Here is a 20,160-nt window from a genome sequence, read left to right on the forward strand (position 1 = left end):
TTTGAATAAATTCTCCTTTCTTTTTACCAAACGTAAATGACCTTCTTAGATTTGGTCAGCAGCCAGCATATGGACCTAAGTAACTGGTGACAAATGGACACAGTCCGAGGAAGTTCCTGAGTTGATGGCGAAGCTCCACTCACACCACTCACAGAGTCAGGTCCCTGACTCCCATCACAAAAAATAATTTTCAGGATTTGTCAGCAGGCACAGAAAAGATTTGTTTAGGAAGAAAATACACACTTAGAAGGGAGTGGAGGCCTTCAGAGAGTGAGACTCATTTTCATCAGGAGCTGAGTGTGTTTATTTGGATTTGGGGTTAGAAATCTGGAATTTGTGAGCCTATGCAAAGCAGAGGTTCAAGTTACAGGTGAGGGGTGATAGCCAGTTCAGAGGGGAAAGGCCCATTTAGGTGAAAGTAGATGGCCTGTTCACAATTGAAAAGGCTTTTTTGACTCAAAAAGTGGCCAATTTACAGGCTTTTTGTTGTCTTTAAGAGCTTGCACTCTAGGAGACTGAAGTAGGAAGATTGCAAGTGTGAGCCCAGCCTGGACAACTTAGTGATATCCTATCTCAAAATAAAAAATTAAAAATGAGCTAGATATGTAGGTCAGTGTTCAATCTCAGGACCATCAGAAAAAAAAATACACATCCCCCCAAAATCCTTTAGGAATTATTTTTGGAATGAGTTTCCTGGAAGGGAAAAACACATGAGTAACTTTTGTGTTACAATTTAAAAATTATGATTTTCCTTCCTATTATCTTTATTCTATCCTCCTTCAAGAGGAGGGAATAGAGGCCTCATTTGCCTCTTAGGTGGTAGAGTAACTGGGTGTGGTTGAGAACACACAGTGATGCTGAGGCCATTGATTAAGTATGCTTTTGGTTATAGTAAGAGAGAAGCCATCTCAAGCTAGTTTAAATAATTTTTGTTGACCTACCTAATACAAAAGTTAAGATTGCTGCCCTGAAATTGTCTCTTCAGCTAGTACTTTAATAAATGGCAAATACTGCATTTACCAGAGGTATGTTTATATCATGATGAATTCCAGGTGTGAAATTGGTGGGTCAAAGAATTTAGACATTACAATTATTTTTTTTTTTAAGACAGGGTCTTTCTATGTAGTCCAGGCTGGCCTAGAACTTGCAGTGGTCCTCCTGCCTCAGCCTCCTAAGTGCTGGGATTACAGGTGTGTGCTACCATGTCTGGCAACCTTACAAATTTTGATATGTATTGCCAAATTGTTTGTCTTCTAGATATTACACACTATTGTATCTTCTCACTAGCAATGATTAAATGTCTTTTCCCTGCATGCATGCTGACTCAATGAGTTACTCCTCTGTCTTCACTGCTATTCAGAGATGAAAAGGGCATCATTGCATTATTGAAAAGTGCTCTTATTGAGCGCTGTGGAATTTGAATCATACAGTGGTTTTGACTAGATTTTGTTGAATTAGTGAAATGACTATTTTACTATTATGAGTGTCAGTACACATATGTAATCTATATACTTTTCTTCTTTTGGAAACCACAGTAAATGGTTTTTATGTGACTAGAGAACACTATTTAGTACTATATATATTTGAAACTATACATTAGAGCGTAGATGCTTAATTTTCATTATTTTAAATCACTATATATCTTTTATTTGCAGGTTTTATCTGAGAGAACTAACATTGAACTTTGGGTTTGTGCCAACATCATTCGTCTCTTTAATGATGATAACACAATTCCCTTCATTGTACGTTATAGAAAAGAGCTCATCAATAACTTGGATGCTGATTCCTTGAGAGAAGTTCGACAAACCCTCGAAGAGTTGCGGTAAGAAATCCTAGAAGGGCTCAGCCTAATGTAAGGGGGTAGAGGCTGTGTGATCCATCAGGGACAAAGTGAATGGCTGTATATTTTGACAGTTCTGGGGTTTCTTTTTCTTGAATTATTGTCATTTGAAGGTATTCCTCTTCTGACTGAGAAAAATCAGCTCTAATTTACTTAGTGTATGGAGTCCCTCTGCTGGTGTGTGTATGCATAGCATGGGTGTGTAGCAGTTGAAAGGTAACTGTGTGCCTCTGGGTTTGACTATTGCCTTCTCTCAGAAATGATTGAGTATAAGGGCAAAATTAGCATTTTCAGCAGGAAAGGCAGAAAGGTACATGTTGGTCTAAATCTTCAACAGCTTGTATAAAACTGTCTTTGTAATACTACATAATCCCTAAATGGAGAGTTTTTTGGAAGTACCAGATGGCTTCCAACCTGTACTAACTTGACATAACAATTTTTTGACTATGTGATGGCCAAAACCATAAGTATTCAGTAAAAGCCATACTTTGAATATTTTGAATTTTAATTGTTTTCTAGGGTAGCATTTTATGCTGTTGGATGCTCTCTTGTGATCCTGCTCTCAGTCAGCCATGTGATCACAAGGGTAAATAACCCATACTCTACAGCGTCCTGTGTTCTATAGAGTTTGGTAGGAAATATATGTCCTTTTTCTATTCTTTTAAAGATAATGGTAATTTAATCTTAGTCAATTATAAGTTTTGTATGGTTACATAATAGAAAGTACAGTAGCTTTTAAAAGATTATGCCTTTGAATATAATATAGTAACTCAGAAATATGCATACAAGAACCGTAAGACTAACCATGTTACTCAGAAGCATTTGTCAAAACATTGTTTACTCTTTAGGTGTTTATTGCATGTCTTTTATAGATTTTGAATTGCTAATGTGTATATTCTTCAATTCTACAACAAGGATCTGATTAAAATTGTATATTACCCTTCCATAAAGCTATTTGAAAAGTACTAAGGATTAGCTTTATAATAATCCTGATAAGCTTTCTGTGATGTTTGGGGAACCGGTATCCGCTAACCTTTCTGCCCCTTTTGTTGAAGTTCTTTTAGTGCCAGAAGAATTAACATACTAGTTTGTAGTGAATTGTATTTCATTGAGAGGCAGAATCAATTAGCCAATTAGAAGTAAAAATTACTTGCTAATCAAAGGTGCAAATCGTTCAGGTCAGGCTGGTATAATCCAGCATCAGAGCATAAGAACTGGAAATTACAAATCCTGTCTAAAATGAGAGCCTTGACTCTTCTCTAGCAGATCACTGATGTGCAGGGCTGTTTGTTTGCCCACTTTGCTAGAGCTTCCTATTTCTGAGAAGAAGTTGGGAATCTGGGATTTTATGTAAAAACATTTCTGAACCAAATGAAACCATCCACAGGGCACATCGGGAAGGCCAGGAGTTTGCAGATTTTGAAGTAAGCTTTCTGCATTAAAGCTTGCATATTATGGATAAAGTGTGAGGGTTTTTGGACCTGAAATTGGGGGAAGTGTCACAAACAAGAATAGTTTGCTTAAAACAATTAGGTATTCTAACAATCATTGTATGGAGGCAAATAGAAACTTGATGTCAAGATTATTATTATTGTTTTCTTTTTCTATTAAATAAACACTTCTGCCAAATTCCATTCTTTGGATTTCCATTAATAGAGGAATAGTTGAATATTCGTACAGGAGTATTCTTTAAGATAAGTGGGGGCATTGCCTGGGGCTTAGATTTTTTTCCCAGAAGATAGACATTTATTTTTGGTAATGAGATGTGGTCTCTACTTTTTCTTAAGCTCAGAATTTTTTAGAACTAGAGCTTTGGTTCTCAACTACCAATTGCTACCTGTAGGTGAGAAGTGAAGCCAATTTAATAAGTCATGCCACTTAAAAAAAATGAAATAAGAGAATAGAGAACATAAGAATGTAGTTTTCATAGTAGAAGTACATATTTCATGAAACATTGTTTCAGTTTTACATATGTATGTATAAATTGGGTTGGAAAATAAAATACATTTCTTAGTATGCATTGCCATTAGAAAGTGAATTAACATATTCCTGTTGGCTTGAACCACCGGTGGTACATGCATGACCATCCATCCTGTCGGGCAGCTTGTTTTACCAGTGGTAGAAGTTGTACAGTCATGCATGTAGCACTGGTGGTTAATGCCACATGGCTGCAAGGCATATGAATTATGGTCCCATTGTGAAGTTAAATAATATAATTCTGGGATAGCAAAAAAAGTTGCCTGCATTTTTCTTTAAAGTTACCTATTTTTTTCTTTATGTTCAGGCCAGCAGGACATAGTGACATAATGTCATTTTGACATAGTGTCATAATGACCCTGGCAGCTGTTAGTCCTTGACAACAGTTTTGGGCTACCAGGACTATGAAAGACACATAGGTTGTAATCTAACTTCATATTCTGCATATTCTTTCCTTTAACTGACAATCTTCTGCCTTAAGTTTTTTAAAATATAGGTAGATGGGCTGGGGATTTAGCTCAGTGGTTCTGCCGCCTGCCTTGCAAGTGCAAGGTCCCAAGTTTGATCCCTGGTACCAAAAAAAAAAAATACAGGTAGATTTAAATTTGCACCAGTCAGTTTTTAATAGTTCAGATCATTTCTAACTTTTGCCTATCATTTTAACAATACAATTATTGGGCATATCCTATAAATAGGAACATGTAATAAAATAGGATGAGAAGCATTAGATACAACAGTAAGATTCAGCCTGATATGGTGGTATGTGCCTGTAATCTCAGTTATATGGGAGGCTAAGACAGGAAGATCTCAAGTTCAGGGCCAGCCTGGGCAATTTGGTGAGATCTTATCTCAAAAGGGGGGTGGGTGCTGGGAATACAGCTCATTGAGAGAGCTCAGTGCCTAGCATATGTGAGTCCCTGGGTTCAATCCCCATTATTGGAAACAAAATGAAACAAAACAAAGTGAAAAATGAGATTGAATATTTACATTGAAAAACCATTGTAAAGCGGGGAAACTACTGTGTCCACCCCTTCCCTTACCCGTATAAGTATATAGATTTCTGTATATTCCATGGAATAAACTTTTTTACATGGAGTCCTGGTTCTTCTTAGTGGAGAATGGTATTTAGAAAACAGTTGTGGGTGCCAGGTGTACCCAATTTGAGCAGTGATACTTCAGTAGTAATCAGCATATTTAGTACCTGTAACATGGTTTTCAAGCCTCATTACCCTAATTCCACGCCTGGGATAAGGAAAGTAAAGATGAGTTGGGACTATCTTATAGCAGAGAATGAAAAATGCCCAAAAAATGATGGGGACATGTCAGAAGAATACAACAGGATTACTTCGGACTAAATGTGGGGCAATATGAGCATTAAAGTGATAGAAATTGATTATAACCACTAAATAAAGAAATCATGAGTCTATAATGATATAAATAAATGAGTGAATAAAGCTTAATCAAGAATGGTATAATTACCTAGTCCCAAAATACTTCTCCACAAAATACTTATTAAAAGAGAATAAACAATGCCACTACGATGGAGAAACTCACAAGACACTACCTTAGTCAAGTGATGAAAGTTGATTAGTAATGGGACAAATCAAAATCATTTGCCACCTGGTAGGATGTGGTAGAAAAACAAGTGTCACTTTTGTAATATTCCTGCAGAGTGACAACACAGGAATTTAATTGTAAGGAAATATCATAGAAACTCTAAAATAACTCTTATAGCCTTCAAAAGTATGAAGGCCTTGAAAATCAGCGAGATTATAATACTGTTTCACCTTGAAGAGACTACATACATGACAATTACACGTAACACCTGATTCTGGAGGGACTACACTGCAGAGGACATTATTGACATACTTGGTAAAATTTGAATAAAGTGTCAGTTCTAAGGATAGATGCTAGTAATAGATCATCTAATTATTAGATGATATCAATATAAGCATTAATATCAGTAATAACCTGTTATGATAGTTGCATTGTGATTTTGTAGGAGATTATTGTTTATAGAAAATGTACACTAGTGTATTTGGGGATGCTGTTACTCTCAAATGATTTAAAAAGAAAGGGATTCTTCTTACTTTACCTGAAATTTTTCTATAAATTTGAGAAAGCCTCAGAAAGTTTTGCCATACAGGTCTTACATATTATAAAAGTTTTTATTTTCAGGGCGATTGCAAAGAAGGTTCATAGTACAATCCAGAAGATTAAGAAGGAGGGAAAGATGTCTGAGTGTTTGTTAAAAGCCTTGCTGAACTGTAAAAGTTTCGAAGAACTAGAACATGTGGTAAGAGACTGTTTTTATACTTTAGTACCTGAATATATTATAATTTTGGTCTTTTTATAATTTAAGACTAAGGTATTAAAGGCCAGTTCATTGACCTTCATTATTTAATTCATCAAAACATTTATTCTTTATCCAATAATTTTTTTTTTTATGCTCGGCACTTTGGTTTCCAAATATGATAATACGTAGTCCTTGCCTTCAAGGAGTTACCAGTCAAGTGGGGAAGGAGAATAGATTATAGAAATGTGAAAGTCAATTGAGAGGACTGAACTGGAGACAAGTATGAGTGTAGGTAATTGGTACAATAGTTGGTACATTTGACTCTGCAGTTATTTGTGATTTCTGTATTTGCATAGTCAACCAAGTGTGGGTTGATGATATTTGAAAAAAAAAATATGTCTGTGTTGACCACATACAGAGTTTTTTGTTATTATTCCCTCAACAATACAGTGTAACTGTTTACATAACATTTGCATTATAAGTAGTTTGGAGATGATTTAATGCATACGGGAGGATATGCATAAGTTGTATTGCAAATATTATGTCATTTTATGGAAAGGATTTGAGCATCTGAAGATTTTTGTATTTATAAGACTGGGGAAGGTGTTCCAGAAACCAAACTCCCATGGATATTGTGGCAGGGTTGTTTTGCAAACTATGAGAATGGAAGAGCTTACTTGAGGAGAGTTTGTGAGTGAGCATATCAGGGTTTTTTTTTTTGTACCTGGGATCGAACTCAGGACCTTATGCTTGTGAGGCAGGCGGCGACACCACTGAGCTAAATCCCTGGCCCGGGAACACCAGCTTTTGAAGTGTGGATGAAGGGGGAGAACCTAAGGAGATACAGGAAAAATGGTCAGAGATATAGTTGGAGAGTCTGGAGGTGATGTTACATGAAACAGTAGGAAATAGGGTTTTAGAAGGAAGTAGTAATGATCAGTGGTTAAATGCAGCAGGGAAGTTTGGCAAGATAGGCCCAAACAGCTATATTTTGTAATTAAGAGATCATTGTGGATCTTTATGATACCATGTTGAGCAAGGTATGTGAGAAGAGAAGCCAGATGGTGCTGGGTGGAGGAGTGAATGTGGGTTAAGAAGTCAAAGCATCGTGTCCAGACAGCTTTTAGAGGAGCTGGCAAGGTTTGAGGAGAGGGCCTTGCAGTCCAAGCAGTGAGTTTTTTATATGAGTAAAGCCAAACAAATAAATATATAGAAAAAGTATGAAGAGTAAGATAAGGCACATACTACCCTCATGCAGCAAGTGTTAGCTACTTAGTAGGAATTCATCTCTGAAGGAAGAGGAAAAGGTGGAAAAAAGGATTTCAGGCTTCTCAGTATGGCTTCTAATTTGCATGCTAGTTTTAACTTTTTCATTTAAAAACCAAATCCTGTGTTATGTTTTCTGCCTTTCCTCCCTAGTCTGCTCCATATAAAACTGGGAGTAAAGGCACAAAAGCCCAAAGAGCAAAGCAGCTGGGATTAGAAACAGCAGCCTGGACACTACTTGAGAATCCAGGGAAGCTCAATCTGCTCTCTTACATTCGACCTGATGTTAAAGGTACCAGCTTTAAAGAGATCAGCTTTCTTTCTTTCCTCCTTTTTTTAATTCAAAAACTTGTTAGAAATGGCTTCATTAAGTAATGTCCACACAAAAGAATATTATAGCATGCAAAGAATAAGTGATTATAATAAAACAGGTCCTGTGACAGACCTATTGCTTAGCCATTCAACTTTTCTTTCTTGAAGAAGTGCTTGTTCTAGTCATTTGCCCATTTTTATTTTGTTATTTCTTTTTTTCTTAATAGTTTATAAGTATTTGAAAAATAGTTTTTAAAAATAGTCTTTGTTACTTATAAGTGCTGCAGATCTTTTCTCCCAGCTTGTTCTTCTTGTGTGTGTGTGTGTGTCTGTGTGTGTGTGTGTGTGTGTGTGTGTGTGTGCTGGGGATTCAACTCAGGACCCTGCACTTGCCAAGCAGGCGCAGTCTTCTTACTTTTTTTATGCCATTTCTTAGAAAATAGAAGGCCTTAGTTTTATTAATCTTTTAAGATAATTGGTTTTTTCTTTTTAAAGAAATTCCTTCATATCCTAAGGTTATAAAGATTCTTGTATATTGTCTTTTAAAGCTTTTATTATAATTCTAAAAGTTTAATTATAAAATTCATTTTTATTGTTTTAAAAGAATTTCAATACTTCTGACATGCACAAGGTATAAATTAAAGCTCCACTCCTACACTTCTGCTTTGTAGGGAATAAAGTGTCTTTTTCTGAAATTTACCTCCAAGTGTATCTTCCTGTCCTTTTATATGTGGGAGAGAATGAGAGAGGGAGGGAGTAAGGGAGAGATGTTTCTGAGAGAAACCCAAGGAAATGACAGTTTGATTCATGTCAGAATGCATTGGTTTTATTGTCAAAATGAACACTACAGTGTGAATTTTCTGGATAACAGTGGCTCATTTTCAGAATTGCCTTTAGGATTGAGAGGGGAGATGAATGGCCTGGTGATTACTTCTCTTTTAAAAAATATTTATTTTTTGTGTTTTAAAAGTGTATATAAGGAGTACAACATGATGTTTTGATATATATTTATATGTACAGATATATATAAATGATTACTGTATTAAACAGTACTGTAGATAATAAAATTAATATATCCATCATCTCAAGGTTAACTTTTTTGGTGGTAAAACATACTCTTAGCAAATTTTCAGTATATAATACAACACTATTAACTGTAATCCTCAGGCTGTACATTAGATCTCTAGCCTTATTCAGCTGAATTACCAGTCTGCAACTCTGACCTGTATCTCCCTAACCTAGTTCTAGTTTCTTTTGGCCTTCTGTTGATTCTTAGGGCTGGGAGACGTAAGTGTCTGTAGGGGGCACTCTCTCATAACAAAATCCATGTTTTGTACTTAACTGTAGAAAATCATAGCATACCATAACCTGTTTTTATTTTACATAATCCAGAAAATTATTTAACATTTAAATTTGTGATTTAAAAATTGAGTATGTATGCATGTAAAACACAATTACCTGTTCATATACAAACATATATCTCAGTCTGTGAAAATAGACAATAATGAAAAGAAAAAGCAAAATGATGTTATTTGAATTTAGAGATGGTTGAAATAAGTAAGATTCTAATTTGCTTAATTTTATTATTTATTTATTTATTTATTTATTTATTTATTTATTTATTTTTTGTACTGGGGATTGAACTCAGGACCTTGTGCTTGCAATGCAGATGCGGTGCCACTAAGCTAAATCCCTGGCCCACTAATTTGCTTAATTTAAAAAGTATTTATAATTAGATGTCAAATGGTTGCAACATTTAATATTTTAATAATAGCTGAGACTGAAGAGTCAAGCCTTGAGGTTAACCACAGTAAAAACTATCTATGCTCATCATGGTGTGTTTTTATTACAATGGAATATTGAAGCTTTTGGAATGTTGGATGCACAAAGTTTTATTTTCTATTTTCTCCTTATGGCTTTCTTTTCCTTCTGTTTCCCACCTCCTTTGGCTCAAAGGTCTACTTGGTTCTTACAGATTCAGAGTTCCTACTGGGTAGATTTTTTTTTTTTTTTTTTTTTGGTACTGGGGATCCAACTTTGGTCTTTACGCTTTCGAGGCAGGCAGCGGAACCACTGAGCTAAATCCCCGGTCCCCTACTGGGTAGATTTTTGATAACCATATCTCTTTTGGTTGTTGTGTTTGGTAATATTCCTGGGGTACATGATAATGAACACCAGGTATTGATATTTCTGATCATGTGGATAGCTCAGAACCAGTATAGTTATAGTAGTACTTACAGCCATAACAGGACTTTCTGTTTGCTTATTCCCTCTTTCTTTTATCTTGATTGCAAATGTAGAAGAATTATAATTAATTACAAGTAAGCTAGGTACTGCTTTTTAAAGTTCACGTGAAATGTTTTTCTCTTCTTGCTGCACCCTCGTGCTTCATAATACATGCATACACACAACCACCTTCCACTGTTATTGTTTTTCTAAAGAAACATTTTCATCATTCTCATCATTCCTCAAAGAAATACTTAAGAAACCAGTTATTTTGCCCCTCCCTCCCATTAAACACTTCTTGCTTGCCACAGACCAACAAGAATTTGGTTTGAATTATGTCTTAGTTACTTTGCTCATTGCTGAGAAAATACCCAACATCCAAGTTAAGGGAGGATAAGTTTATTTAGCTCACAGTTTATAGAGGTTTCAGGCTATAATTGACTGGCTCCAAGGCAGGGTGGATGGCAGACAGGCCTTGCAGAGGAGAAACAGTTCATGGCAGAGAGAGGGTAGCAAAAGCAAAAGGGAACTTAACACCTTCTTTCTGCCCCTTTTATCTTGTGTAGACTACTTAGGGCAGGTAGCACTCACACCCTTAGTCCTAGTGCCCTCAATCCTAGCATTGCACCATGAATCAATCCCAGCAGCGCACACTCTAGATCCAGCCATCTCTGAAAAATCCCCACCTATGACCCCCATGAAACTTTGTGGGAACATCTAGACACAAGTCATAACAAATTGAGAAGCTCTCCTGTGCCACAGATGGACTGTATCCTGAAGAGCCAGCCCATCCTGGGGTTATACCCAGTCAGGAGCAGGTGGTGGTTCTGTTCTAAATAGGAGGCAGCAAAGTGAAGCTAAAACTGTTCAATTTTTTGTTACAGGTGTGGTGGCTTGGAGATTCTGTTGTTGGAAAGAATACATTATGAGGAAGGGATATGAGTTTTGGATTCTGTGGGCCATATTTCCTCCTGATTTCACTGAAATGCTAAACTTTTGGAACTCTTTGTTATCCTCGTGTGTCTTACTAATCCCAATGATCAATTCTGTGTGATTGGGGAAAGAGCTTTTTCAAAATGGATAAGCTTTCTTTTCCAGTTCTTTTCTGGTTGAGCTGAGAGGGATATGTGAGTTCAAAGAGCTTCCCAGCTGATCTGATAATTTCTGCCACCCATGAGACCACTTCTCTGAGAGGGTTCAAGGCACCTCCCTAGCAGTGCCTCTTTTTTTTTTTTTAAACTTTAATGAAGATGAGAATCATCTGAGATGTTCTGTGAAACAATGTAATCCCACAGTCTGGAAATATATACACACACACACACACACACACACGTGTGTGTGTGTGTGTGTGTGTATATATATATATATATATTTTAGACAGGGTCTTGCTATGTAGCCTAGGCTACTCTTGAACTCAAGGTGATCCTCATGCCTCTGCCTCCCGTGTACCACCATGCCTGGCTTAGAATTTCTCTCTCTCTCTCTCCACATATATATATATATATTTTTTTTTAATTGCTCTTCATTTTTTTAAATTTAATTTTATTGGTACATTTTAGATATACAATATAATGACATTCATCATTGGAAATTTTCACCGTTATATAATCTCTCTTGGTTCTTATTTTTTCCCCATACCCCTGCCCTCCCTTCAACCCTTCCATCTCTCCCTATTTACAATGACTTTGTTTCCATTTTTTCTTTTTCTCATATTAATTCCATTCCCTTCTTTCCTTTCCCCTACCCCTCCCAATTCCCCTTCCCCTTTGTTCTTTTCTTCCTATTTCACATTATCTATTATACCTTTTAGTCCTTATTTACACTTTCAGTTTCTCACACTAGAAAAACTATTCAGTATTTACATGTGTGTCCTATTTAATTCACTTAAGAGTATTGCCTCAATGTGCATCCATTTACCTATAAATGTCTCTAATTTCTCATTTTTTATGGCTCAGTAGTACTCCATTTTATTAAAAAAACCCCATATTTTGTTTATCCAGTCTCCAGTTGATGGGCAATTGGGCTGCTTCCAAGTTTTAGCTGTTACAAACTGTGCTGCTATGAACATGAGTGCACATATATCACTGTGGTATGATTCTTTGAATTCTTTGTGGAAGATACCCAGTGGGGGAATAGCTGGGTCAAATGGGACTTCCAGTCCTAGTTCTTTGAGGTATCTCCATACTGATTTCCACAGTGGTTGCACCAGTCTACACTCCCACCAGCAGTGGAGCAATGTTCCTCTTTCCCCACAGCTCCACCGGCGTTTGTTATTGGTTGATTTCATGATTCTTTGTGGGGTGAGGTGAAATCTCAGCATTGTTCTCACTTGCATTTCTCGAATGACCAGTGATGTTGAACATTTTTTCATATGTTTATTTGGTATTTCTACTTCTTTGTCTGAGAAATGTCTGTTCACTTCAGATGCCCATTTTCGGATTGGGTCTTTAAATTTGAGAGGTCTGATTTTTTAAATTTCTTTACAGATTCTAGATAGTAAATCTTTGTGGCATAGCAGGTGAAAATTTTTTCCCACGTTGTGGTTGTCTCTTCACACTGTTGGTGGTTTCTTTGCTGTGCAGAAGCTTTTTTTTTTTTTTTTTTTGTGGTGCCGGGGATTGAACTTGGGACATTGCACTTATTAGGCAGGTGGCGGAACCACTGAGCTAAATCCCTGGCCCTAGAAGCTTTTCAATAAGAAGAGATCCCACTTGTTGATTGTTTGTGCTAGTTCATGGGCAACTGACATTTTGTTCATAAAATCATTTCCTACACAAATGTATTCAACAGTTCTACCTAACCTTTCTTCCAGCTGGTTCAATGTTTCTGTTTTAATATTTAGATCTTCAATCCATTTTGATTTTAGTTTAGTGCATGGTGAGAGATATAGGTCTAGTTTTAATCTTTGGCAAATTGAAACCCAATTTTTCCAGCACCATTTATTAAAGAGGCTATCTTTCCTCCAGTGAGGGTATTTGGCTCCTTTGTCGAAGATGAGGTGGCTGAGTGTGACTGGAGTTGTTTCTGCATCTTCTAATCTGTTCCACTGGTCCTCAGGTCTGTTTCTTTGATAGTACCATCCTATTTTTATCACAGTAGCTTTGTAGTACAGTTTCAAGTTGGGGGTTGTCATACCCCCTGCCATGTCTCTGTTACCTAGAATTGCTTTTGCTATTCTGGGTCTCTTCTTGTTCCAAAGAATTTTTGGATTGTTTTCTCAAAGTCCGTGAAGTATGCTGCTGGGATTTCAATTGGGATTGCATTGAATCTATTATAGCAGGTTTTGAAGTATGGCCATTTTCACTATGTTGATCCTTCCTGCCCAGGAGCAAGGGATGTCTTTCCATTTTCTGATATTCTTTTCAATCTCTTTATTCAGAGTGCTATAGTTTTCAGAGAAGAGGTCTTTGATTTCTTTTGTTAGGTTGATTCCTAGGTATTTCAGTTTTTTGGATACTATTGTGAAAGGAATTGTTTGCCCTATTTCTGTCTCAGTGAGTCTGTTGTCTCTGTAGAGGAAAGCTATTGATTTTTGTGTGTTGACCTTGTATGCAGCTACTTGACTGAATTGGGTTATTAAGTCTAGAAGACTTTTGGTGGAGTTCTTGGGGTCTTCTATATAGAGTATCATGTCATCTGCAAATAATGACAGTTTGACTTCATCACTTCCTATCTTTATTCCTTTTATTTATTTCTCTTGTCTAATTGCTGTGACTAATGTTTCCAAAACTATGTTGAACAGGAATGGTGATAGTGGACATCCTTGTCTTGTTCTTGATTTTAATGTGAAGGATTTCAGTTTTTGGCCGTTTAGTATGATACTGGCTATTGGTTTTTCATAGATGGCTTTTATCAGATTTAGGTAGAGACCATCTATTCCATTGTTTTGTAGGGTTTTTATCATAAATGTGTGTTGGATTTTTGTCGAATACTTTTTCTGCATCTGTTGAGATGATCATATGGTTTTTGTCCTTGGTTCTATTGATATAGTGTATTACATTGATTGATTTTCATATGTTGAACCATCCCTGTATCCCTGGGGTGAATCCTACTTGGTCAGGGTGTCTTGATGATCTTCTGCATTCTGTTTGCCATTATCTTATTAAGGATTTTTGCATCTATGTTCATTAGTGAGATTGGCCTATAGTTCTCTTTTTCGGTTGGGTCTTTCTCTGCTTTGGGGCTCAAGGTGATGCTTGCTTCCCGGAATGAATTTGGGAGTATTGCTTCCCTTTCAATTTCATTGAAGAGTTTAAACAGTAGTGGCAATAGTTCCTCTCTAAATGTCTTGTAGAATTGAACAGTGAAGCCATCAGGACCCAGGCTTTTCTTAGTTGGTAAGTTTTTAATTACATTTTCAATTTCATTGGTTGATATTGGGTTGTTTAGAATTTTTAGGTCATTTTCGTTCAACTTTAGTAATTCATATGTCTCTAGGAATCTGTCCATTTCTTCTGTGTTTTCCATCTTATTGGTGTATAGTTTCTGAAAGTAGGTATTGATGATCCTCTGGACTTCAGCTGGGTCGGTTGTAATTTCATCCTTTTCATGTCTAATTGCATGGATTTGGGACTTTTCTTTCCTTTTCCTGATAAGGTTGGCTAAGGGTTTCTCAATTTTGTTTATCCTTTTGAAGAATCGACTCTTGGCTTCATTGATTTTTTTGTATGGTTCTCTTAGTCTCCATTGCATTGATTTCTGCTCTGATCTTTATAATTTCCTCCCTTGTATGAGCTTTGGGGCTGTCCTGCTCTTCTTTTTCTAGAAGCTTGAGGTTCAGCATCGGGTTGTTTAATTGGGCTCGTTCTGTTTTCCTAATATGAAATTCACTGCTATGAATTTTCCTCGTAAGACTGCTTTCATTGTGTCCCATAGATTCTGATATGTTGTATTGTCATTGTCATTTAATTGAAGGAACTGTCTGATTTCTTCTTTAATTTCTTCTATGACTCATTGATGATGCAGAAGTGTGTTGTTCAATTTCCATGTTTTTATGAAATTTTTGTGGTTTCTTTTGTTATTGAGCTCTAATTTCATCACAGTATAGTCTGATCATATACAGGGGATAACTTTAATTCCTTTGCACTTACTTAAATATGTTCTATGAGCAAGTATGTGGTCTGTTTTGGAGAATGACCCGTGTGCAGCTGAAAAGAATGTGTATTCTGATTTTGTTGGGTGGAACACTCTGTAAACATCTGTTAAGTTCATTTGTTCAAGAGTTTGATTGAGTTCTAGTATTTCGTTGCTTGTCGTTTGTCTAGTTGATTTATCTATTTGTGACAATGGGGTATTCAGGTCCCCCAGTACTATTGTATTAGTGGTTATATGAGTTTTCATGTTTTTGTTAATATTTGTTTTATTTAGTTGGGCGCACTAATGTTTTGGTGGATTTATATTGATAATTGTCATCTCTTCCTCTTGGATTGTTCCCTTTACAAGGATGTAGTGTCCTTCCTTGTCTCTTAATCAGTGTTGGTGTGAAATCCACTTGATCTGCAAAGAGGATAGCTACTCTTGCTTTTTTTCCAGGTTCTTGTTGCATGGAGTATTGTTTTCCACCCTTTAACTTTCAGTTCATGAGTTTCTTTTTTATTAAGTGTGTTTCTTTTGTGCAGCATATTGTTGGATCTTGCTTCTTGACCCATTCTGCCAGTCTGTTTCTTTTGATTGGTGAATTGAGACCATTAACCTTGATGGTTATAACTGATACCTATTGACTTATCATTGTCATGAATTTTTCTTTTTGTTGGATTCTCCCCCTTTGCATTTAGTTTCTTGCCATGCTGGGTGGATTCATTCTGCAGGGCTTCCTGGGATTGTGATCCTAGTTGTCTTTCCCTAGGATATTGTCTATGATGTTTTGCAGTGCTGGTTTGGTATCCAGGAAGTTCCTAACGTGTGCTTTGTCATGAAAGCATCTCATTTCTCCATGAAATTTGAAAGATAGTTTTGCAGGTTACATCAATTTGGGTTGGAGGCTGTTTTCCTTTAGGGCTTGAAATATGTGACTCTAAGCTCTTCTTGCCTTGAGGGTTTGTGTTGAAAAGTCTGTTGTGATTCTGATGAGCTTTCCTTTGTATGTGATTTGTTTTTTTCCTCTAACTGCTTGTAGAATTTTCTATTGTGTTTTTGGAATCTTAAGAATTATTTGCCTATGTGTAGGTTTTTTTGATCAAGGTTAGTTTGAGTCCTGTATGCCTAACTTATCTGTATGTGAAGTTCTTTTCCCCTGCTTGGGAAGTTTTCTGCCATCACTTCTGTGAACCATTTTTTTATGTCATCTGCACTCTCTCCTGTTTCTTCCTTGACTCTGATCAGTCTTATGTGATTCATCTTTGCATCATCTATGAGCTCCTGGATTGATTTCTTGTGGCCCCTTACTATTAAAGAAATTTTTCTTTTCCTGGTCACTAGTTACAGTCTTATCTTCTATGTCTGAAATTCTGTCATCACATTGGCTCATTCTGCTCTGTAAGCATTCCGTGGAGTTTTTAATCTCCTGGAAATCTGTTTGCATCTGTTTTATGGATTCCATTTGTTTCCTGTGTTGGGATTCCATCATGTTCCTCAGCTCCTCTATTTTTTTATTTGTCCTCTCTGGATTTATTAATGATGTCTTGCACTATGGGCACAATCTCTGCTGTTATCTGAGAAATTATTTCTGATTTCATTTTTTCCAGATCCTCTTTCATTGCCAGTTCAGGGAGTCTAGGTGGTTTAGTATCAGATTTTTCCATCTCATTTCCCTTGGGCTTGGTTTAGGTGATCTGGGAGTCTAGTTTTGAGACTTGTTTACATGTTTTGTCATTTCAATGGGATTGGGGGGGTTTGTGCTGCTGGCGCCTGCAATGCTCACCTCCTTGGTGCTGGGCGGGGCTCTGCTCCTCCGTGCTGGGGGTGGTGGTACAGCAGTCTAAAAGGCTCAGCTGCTCGGTGCTGGGGGCATTTGCTCCTCTGAGCTGGGAGTGGTGGTATGGGTGGCCAAAAGGCTCAGCTGCTTGATGCTGGGGGCCTCTTTTCCTCTCTAATTGCCCATTGTTGCAAAGGGAGTCTCTTTCCTAAACAGAGAGTGGCTGAATGCAGCACAGTTAGTACCAGCCAGATGCAATGGATGGTAACTTGTTAGTCATATGTACTCACAGTCCAGAGGAGAGGACAGCACAGGCCATGCAAAATCACACAGGGAGCACTCAAGAGCAGAGGGAACCAGAAGAGGCTGCGGGATCCAAGCTTTGATTAGAATGTATATTTTTTACAAGTACCTAGTATATTTTATTTTCAGGTCCTCAGACCATACTTTTCAAAACTGTGTACTAGATCTCATATTGTTATTATTTTTTTGGTACTGGGAATTGAACTTGGGTCCTTGCACCTGCGCAGCAGAGCTCATATTATTTTAATTACATGAAGTTTATTAATTACAAAAAACTCTGAAATTGTATTTCCCTTCATATGATACGGTTTTATAAGGTCCTTTGTTATAGGTATGTGTAACATTTCTTCTTTGTTTTCAGTAATGGTTTGCATTGGAGGTTCCATCTTTACTACTGACTTATCAGCATTGTGTTTTCATTATTCTTTGTATAATGATGCTCTGAGGTGCTTTGGGCTCTAGGACTGATTGCATAGAGAGCAATTTCTTTTTTTTTTTTTTTTGAGATGGTGTCCTGCTGTGCAGTTCAGACTGGTCTTGCTTGATCTCACTATGAAGTTCAGGCTCTCCTCAAACTTGCAGTAATCATTCTGCCTCAGTGTCCTGAGTGCTGGGATTACAGGCATGCGCCGCTACATCTGGCACATAGAGAACAATTTCTTAGATGAAGATTGATCTAGGGAGGTGGCTAACATAAGATTAAGCATATATTGAATGCTTACTCTGTGCCACAGCTGTTCTAAGTCCTCTACATCATATATATATATATACAGTCTTCTACCTTGTAGAGAAATTTTCTTGTAGAGAAATTCTCTTAATGTGTGAATAGAATTCCTATTAATTTCAGTGACCAATTTTTTATTTAAATTTCTTTAAAAGAAATACAATCATTTCAGTAGTTGGCTTTTACTGTCATAATACAACCCCCCAAATGGGCATTTTCTTTTTATTAATTGTACCACCAGAAGTCTGTTCTGCTATTGTCTTTGTACCTGTTACTCATTAAAACTATACACATAGAAAAACATATCCATGAGACTCATTAACTCAACCCTAAATGTAAAACAACAACAGTAGTAAGGCTTTGATACAAATACAATAATGACAATAGAAATGAAAGAGAGCAATGCAGATGTTCTTTGCCTGTGTATAAGTTGACATTATAGAGGCTGTAATGTATAAGACTCACTCCTGTGAGTTAGCAAACTGAAAGTGCTTGGAGAGAACTTAACCATCAGTAGTTAATCTAATTGTAATAATGAACACCTGCCTGATTGGTCACTCTTGTATTGATTAGACTTAAGGAATTCAAATAGATCATTGAAATGTGAATAAATGGTTTATAACCTAAAATACAGATATTAATAAAACTATTTATAAGGGAGAATTTTTTGTAACAAGTTATGTGGTTTGGGATATGACAATTAATATATTTTTGATTTTTGTAACAATTTCATGAAGGAGATACTCTTATTCCATTTTTATAGGACATTGAGGTAGAGAAGTCAAGTAATTTGTCTAGTAATTAACAATTGGTAAGTAGTGGAACTGGTCAAAAACTGCATTTTCTCTACTAGGCAATGTATTATGTAAAGGGCTTCTGTTATTGCTTTTAAAGACTGGTTTTTGTTACATATTGAAGCTAGTCACCGCCATCATTCCTTTCTGTCTTAAGTTTGTTAAGATTTTATTTTGACTGGAATTTAATTTAATGTGATTTAATTATAGACTTTAAAACCAATGTTAGACTTTTTGTTTTTGTTCTCCCTTGCCCCTTTTCCTAAAGGGCTTTCTGCGCTCCAGGATATTGAGACAGGAGTGCAGCATATTTTAGCAGACATGATTGCTAAAGACAAAGACACGCTTGACTTCATTCGGAAATTGTGAGTAACTCTTTATAGAGTTTTCTGCTTTGTGGACTCGTGCTGTTAAGGGTCACGTGGTTAGTGCTAATACCAGTATTCATTAAAAACTTTGTATTCAGAATTTTTTTTTAAGTAGCAGAACTCTTTGTTCAAACAACAGAACCCTAATATATAAAACAGATAAAAGAAAAGTTGTTTTAATTGAATTCTGAGCAGGGAGCCTGGAACTTTGCCTCCTCATCTTCTTTCCACTGAGGCACCTCAGTGGAGGGCTCGGATGCACAGAGTTTAAAAACCACTGCTTTTCACAGTTTATCCCAAGGAGAGACTCATGTTCATTTAGAGTAGTGCCATTGTTTTTTAAACATGTTAAGTGTGATATGTGTGCTTAATTTATAATATTTCTATAATATTTCATTTTTGGTGTTTACCTGTGATTGGGTTGATTTAGAATGGTGATATCAGGTATGGATAAGAGAGCTGGCATCAAAATGAACTTCAGCTATTGCAGAGAGCAGCTTATCCACGACATCACATTTTTGAATTTTCAGGTTGATTAAAGCTCTTTGCTGGATCTACTTGGGCTTATAGATTTATGCCACATTAAAAAAAACCTTTAAAAAAACCCCTTTAAAACCTTGTTTTTATGTACTCTGTCATTTTTCTTCTTTGTTAGAAGAGAAGACAGGTTTCTACTAGATCTCTCCCTCCCTTCCCCCACATCTCGGCTGTGGGACCATGCAAAGCAGAGGAAATGTGATGAACCAGTTGACATTATTTCTTGTTAGGGTTTTTGAGTAATTAATACAAGGGAAAGACCTGTTCTATATTCTCAGTGGCCCTAGCAGGAGTGAGATGAAGTGGAATAATTGCTCGGGTTGAAAAATGTATGTTTTTAAGTAATTATGGTGCTGAAATTTGTTTCACTTCTACAGATTGCTTTTGAAAGCTGTCCTAGTACATCCTTTTGTTTCACTTTTTTTTTTAGCTTTTAATTGACTGTGACTGCCTAATTTAGAGAAGGATCATATTTAGACTAGTGTTATTGGTCTGATTCCTTAGATAGTTTTGATCTCATTCATAACTGTAGATTGTATCTGAATTTATTTGGGCATGGCGGGGAGGTTGGGTTGATGTATAAGCAGATCTGTAGGACCTATGCTAGCATGTTAGGCAGAGTCCTTTTGATGAGTTAATAACATCATTTTCATATTGGAACATC

General features: G+C 36.6%; 1 protein-coding gene across 3 annotated transcripts in view; it reads left to right on the plus strand.

The window, feature by feature from the left end:
- Positions 1-20,160, plus strand: part of Srbd1 (S1 RNA binding domain 1) — a 240,327-nt gene that overhangs the window by 25,991 nt on the left and 194,176 nt on the right. For all 3 annotated transcript variants that reach the window (XM_087216429.1, XM_021253815.2, XM_087216430.1), the window contains 4 exons: positions 1,656-1,822; positions 5,996-6,113; positions 7,533-7,671; positions 18,860-18,956. In XM_087216429.1, the coding sequence (XP_087072555.1) occupies positions 1,656-1,822; positions 5,996-6,113; positions 7,533-7,671; positions 18,860-18,956 (521 nt within the window). The remainder of the gene's footprint in view (positions 1-1,655; positions 1,823-5,995; positions 6,114-7,532; positions 7,672-18,859; positions 18,957-20,160) is intronic.

This window comes from Heterocephalus glaber, unplaced genomic scaffold (assembly GCF_053883595.1).
Source record: "Heterocephalus glaber isolate CG9 unplaced genomic scaffold, H.glaber_assembly_v1.0 deba00001457, whole genome shotgun sequence".
NCBI lineage: Eukaryota > Metazoa > Chordata > Mammalia > Rodentia > Bathyergidae > Heterocephalus > Heterocephalus glaber.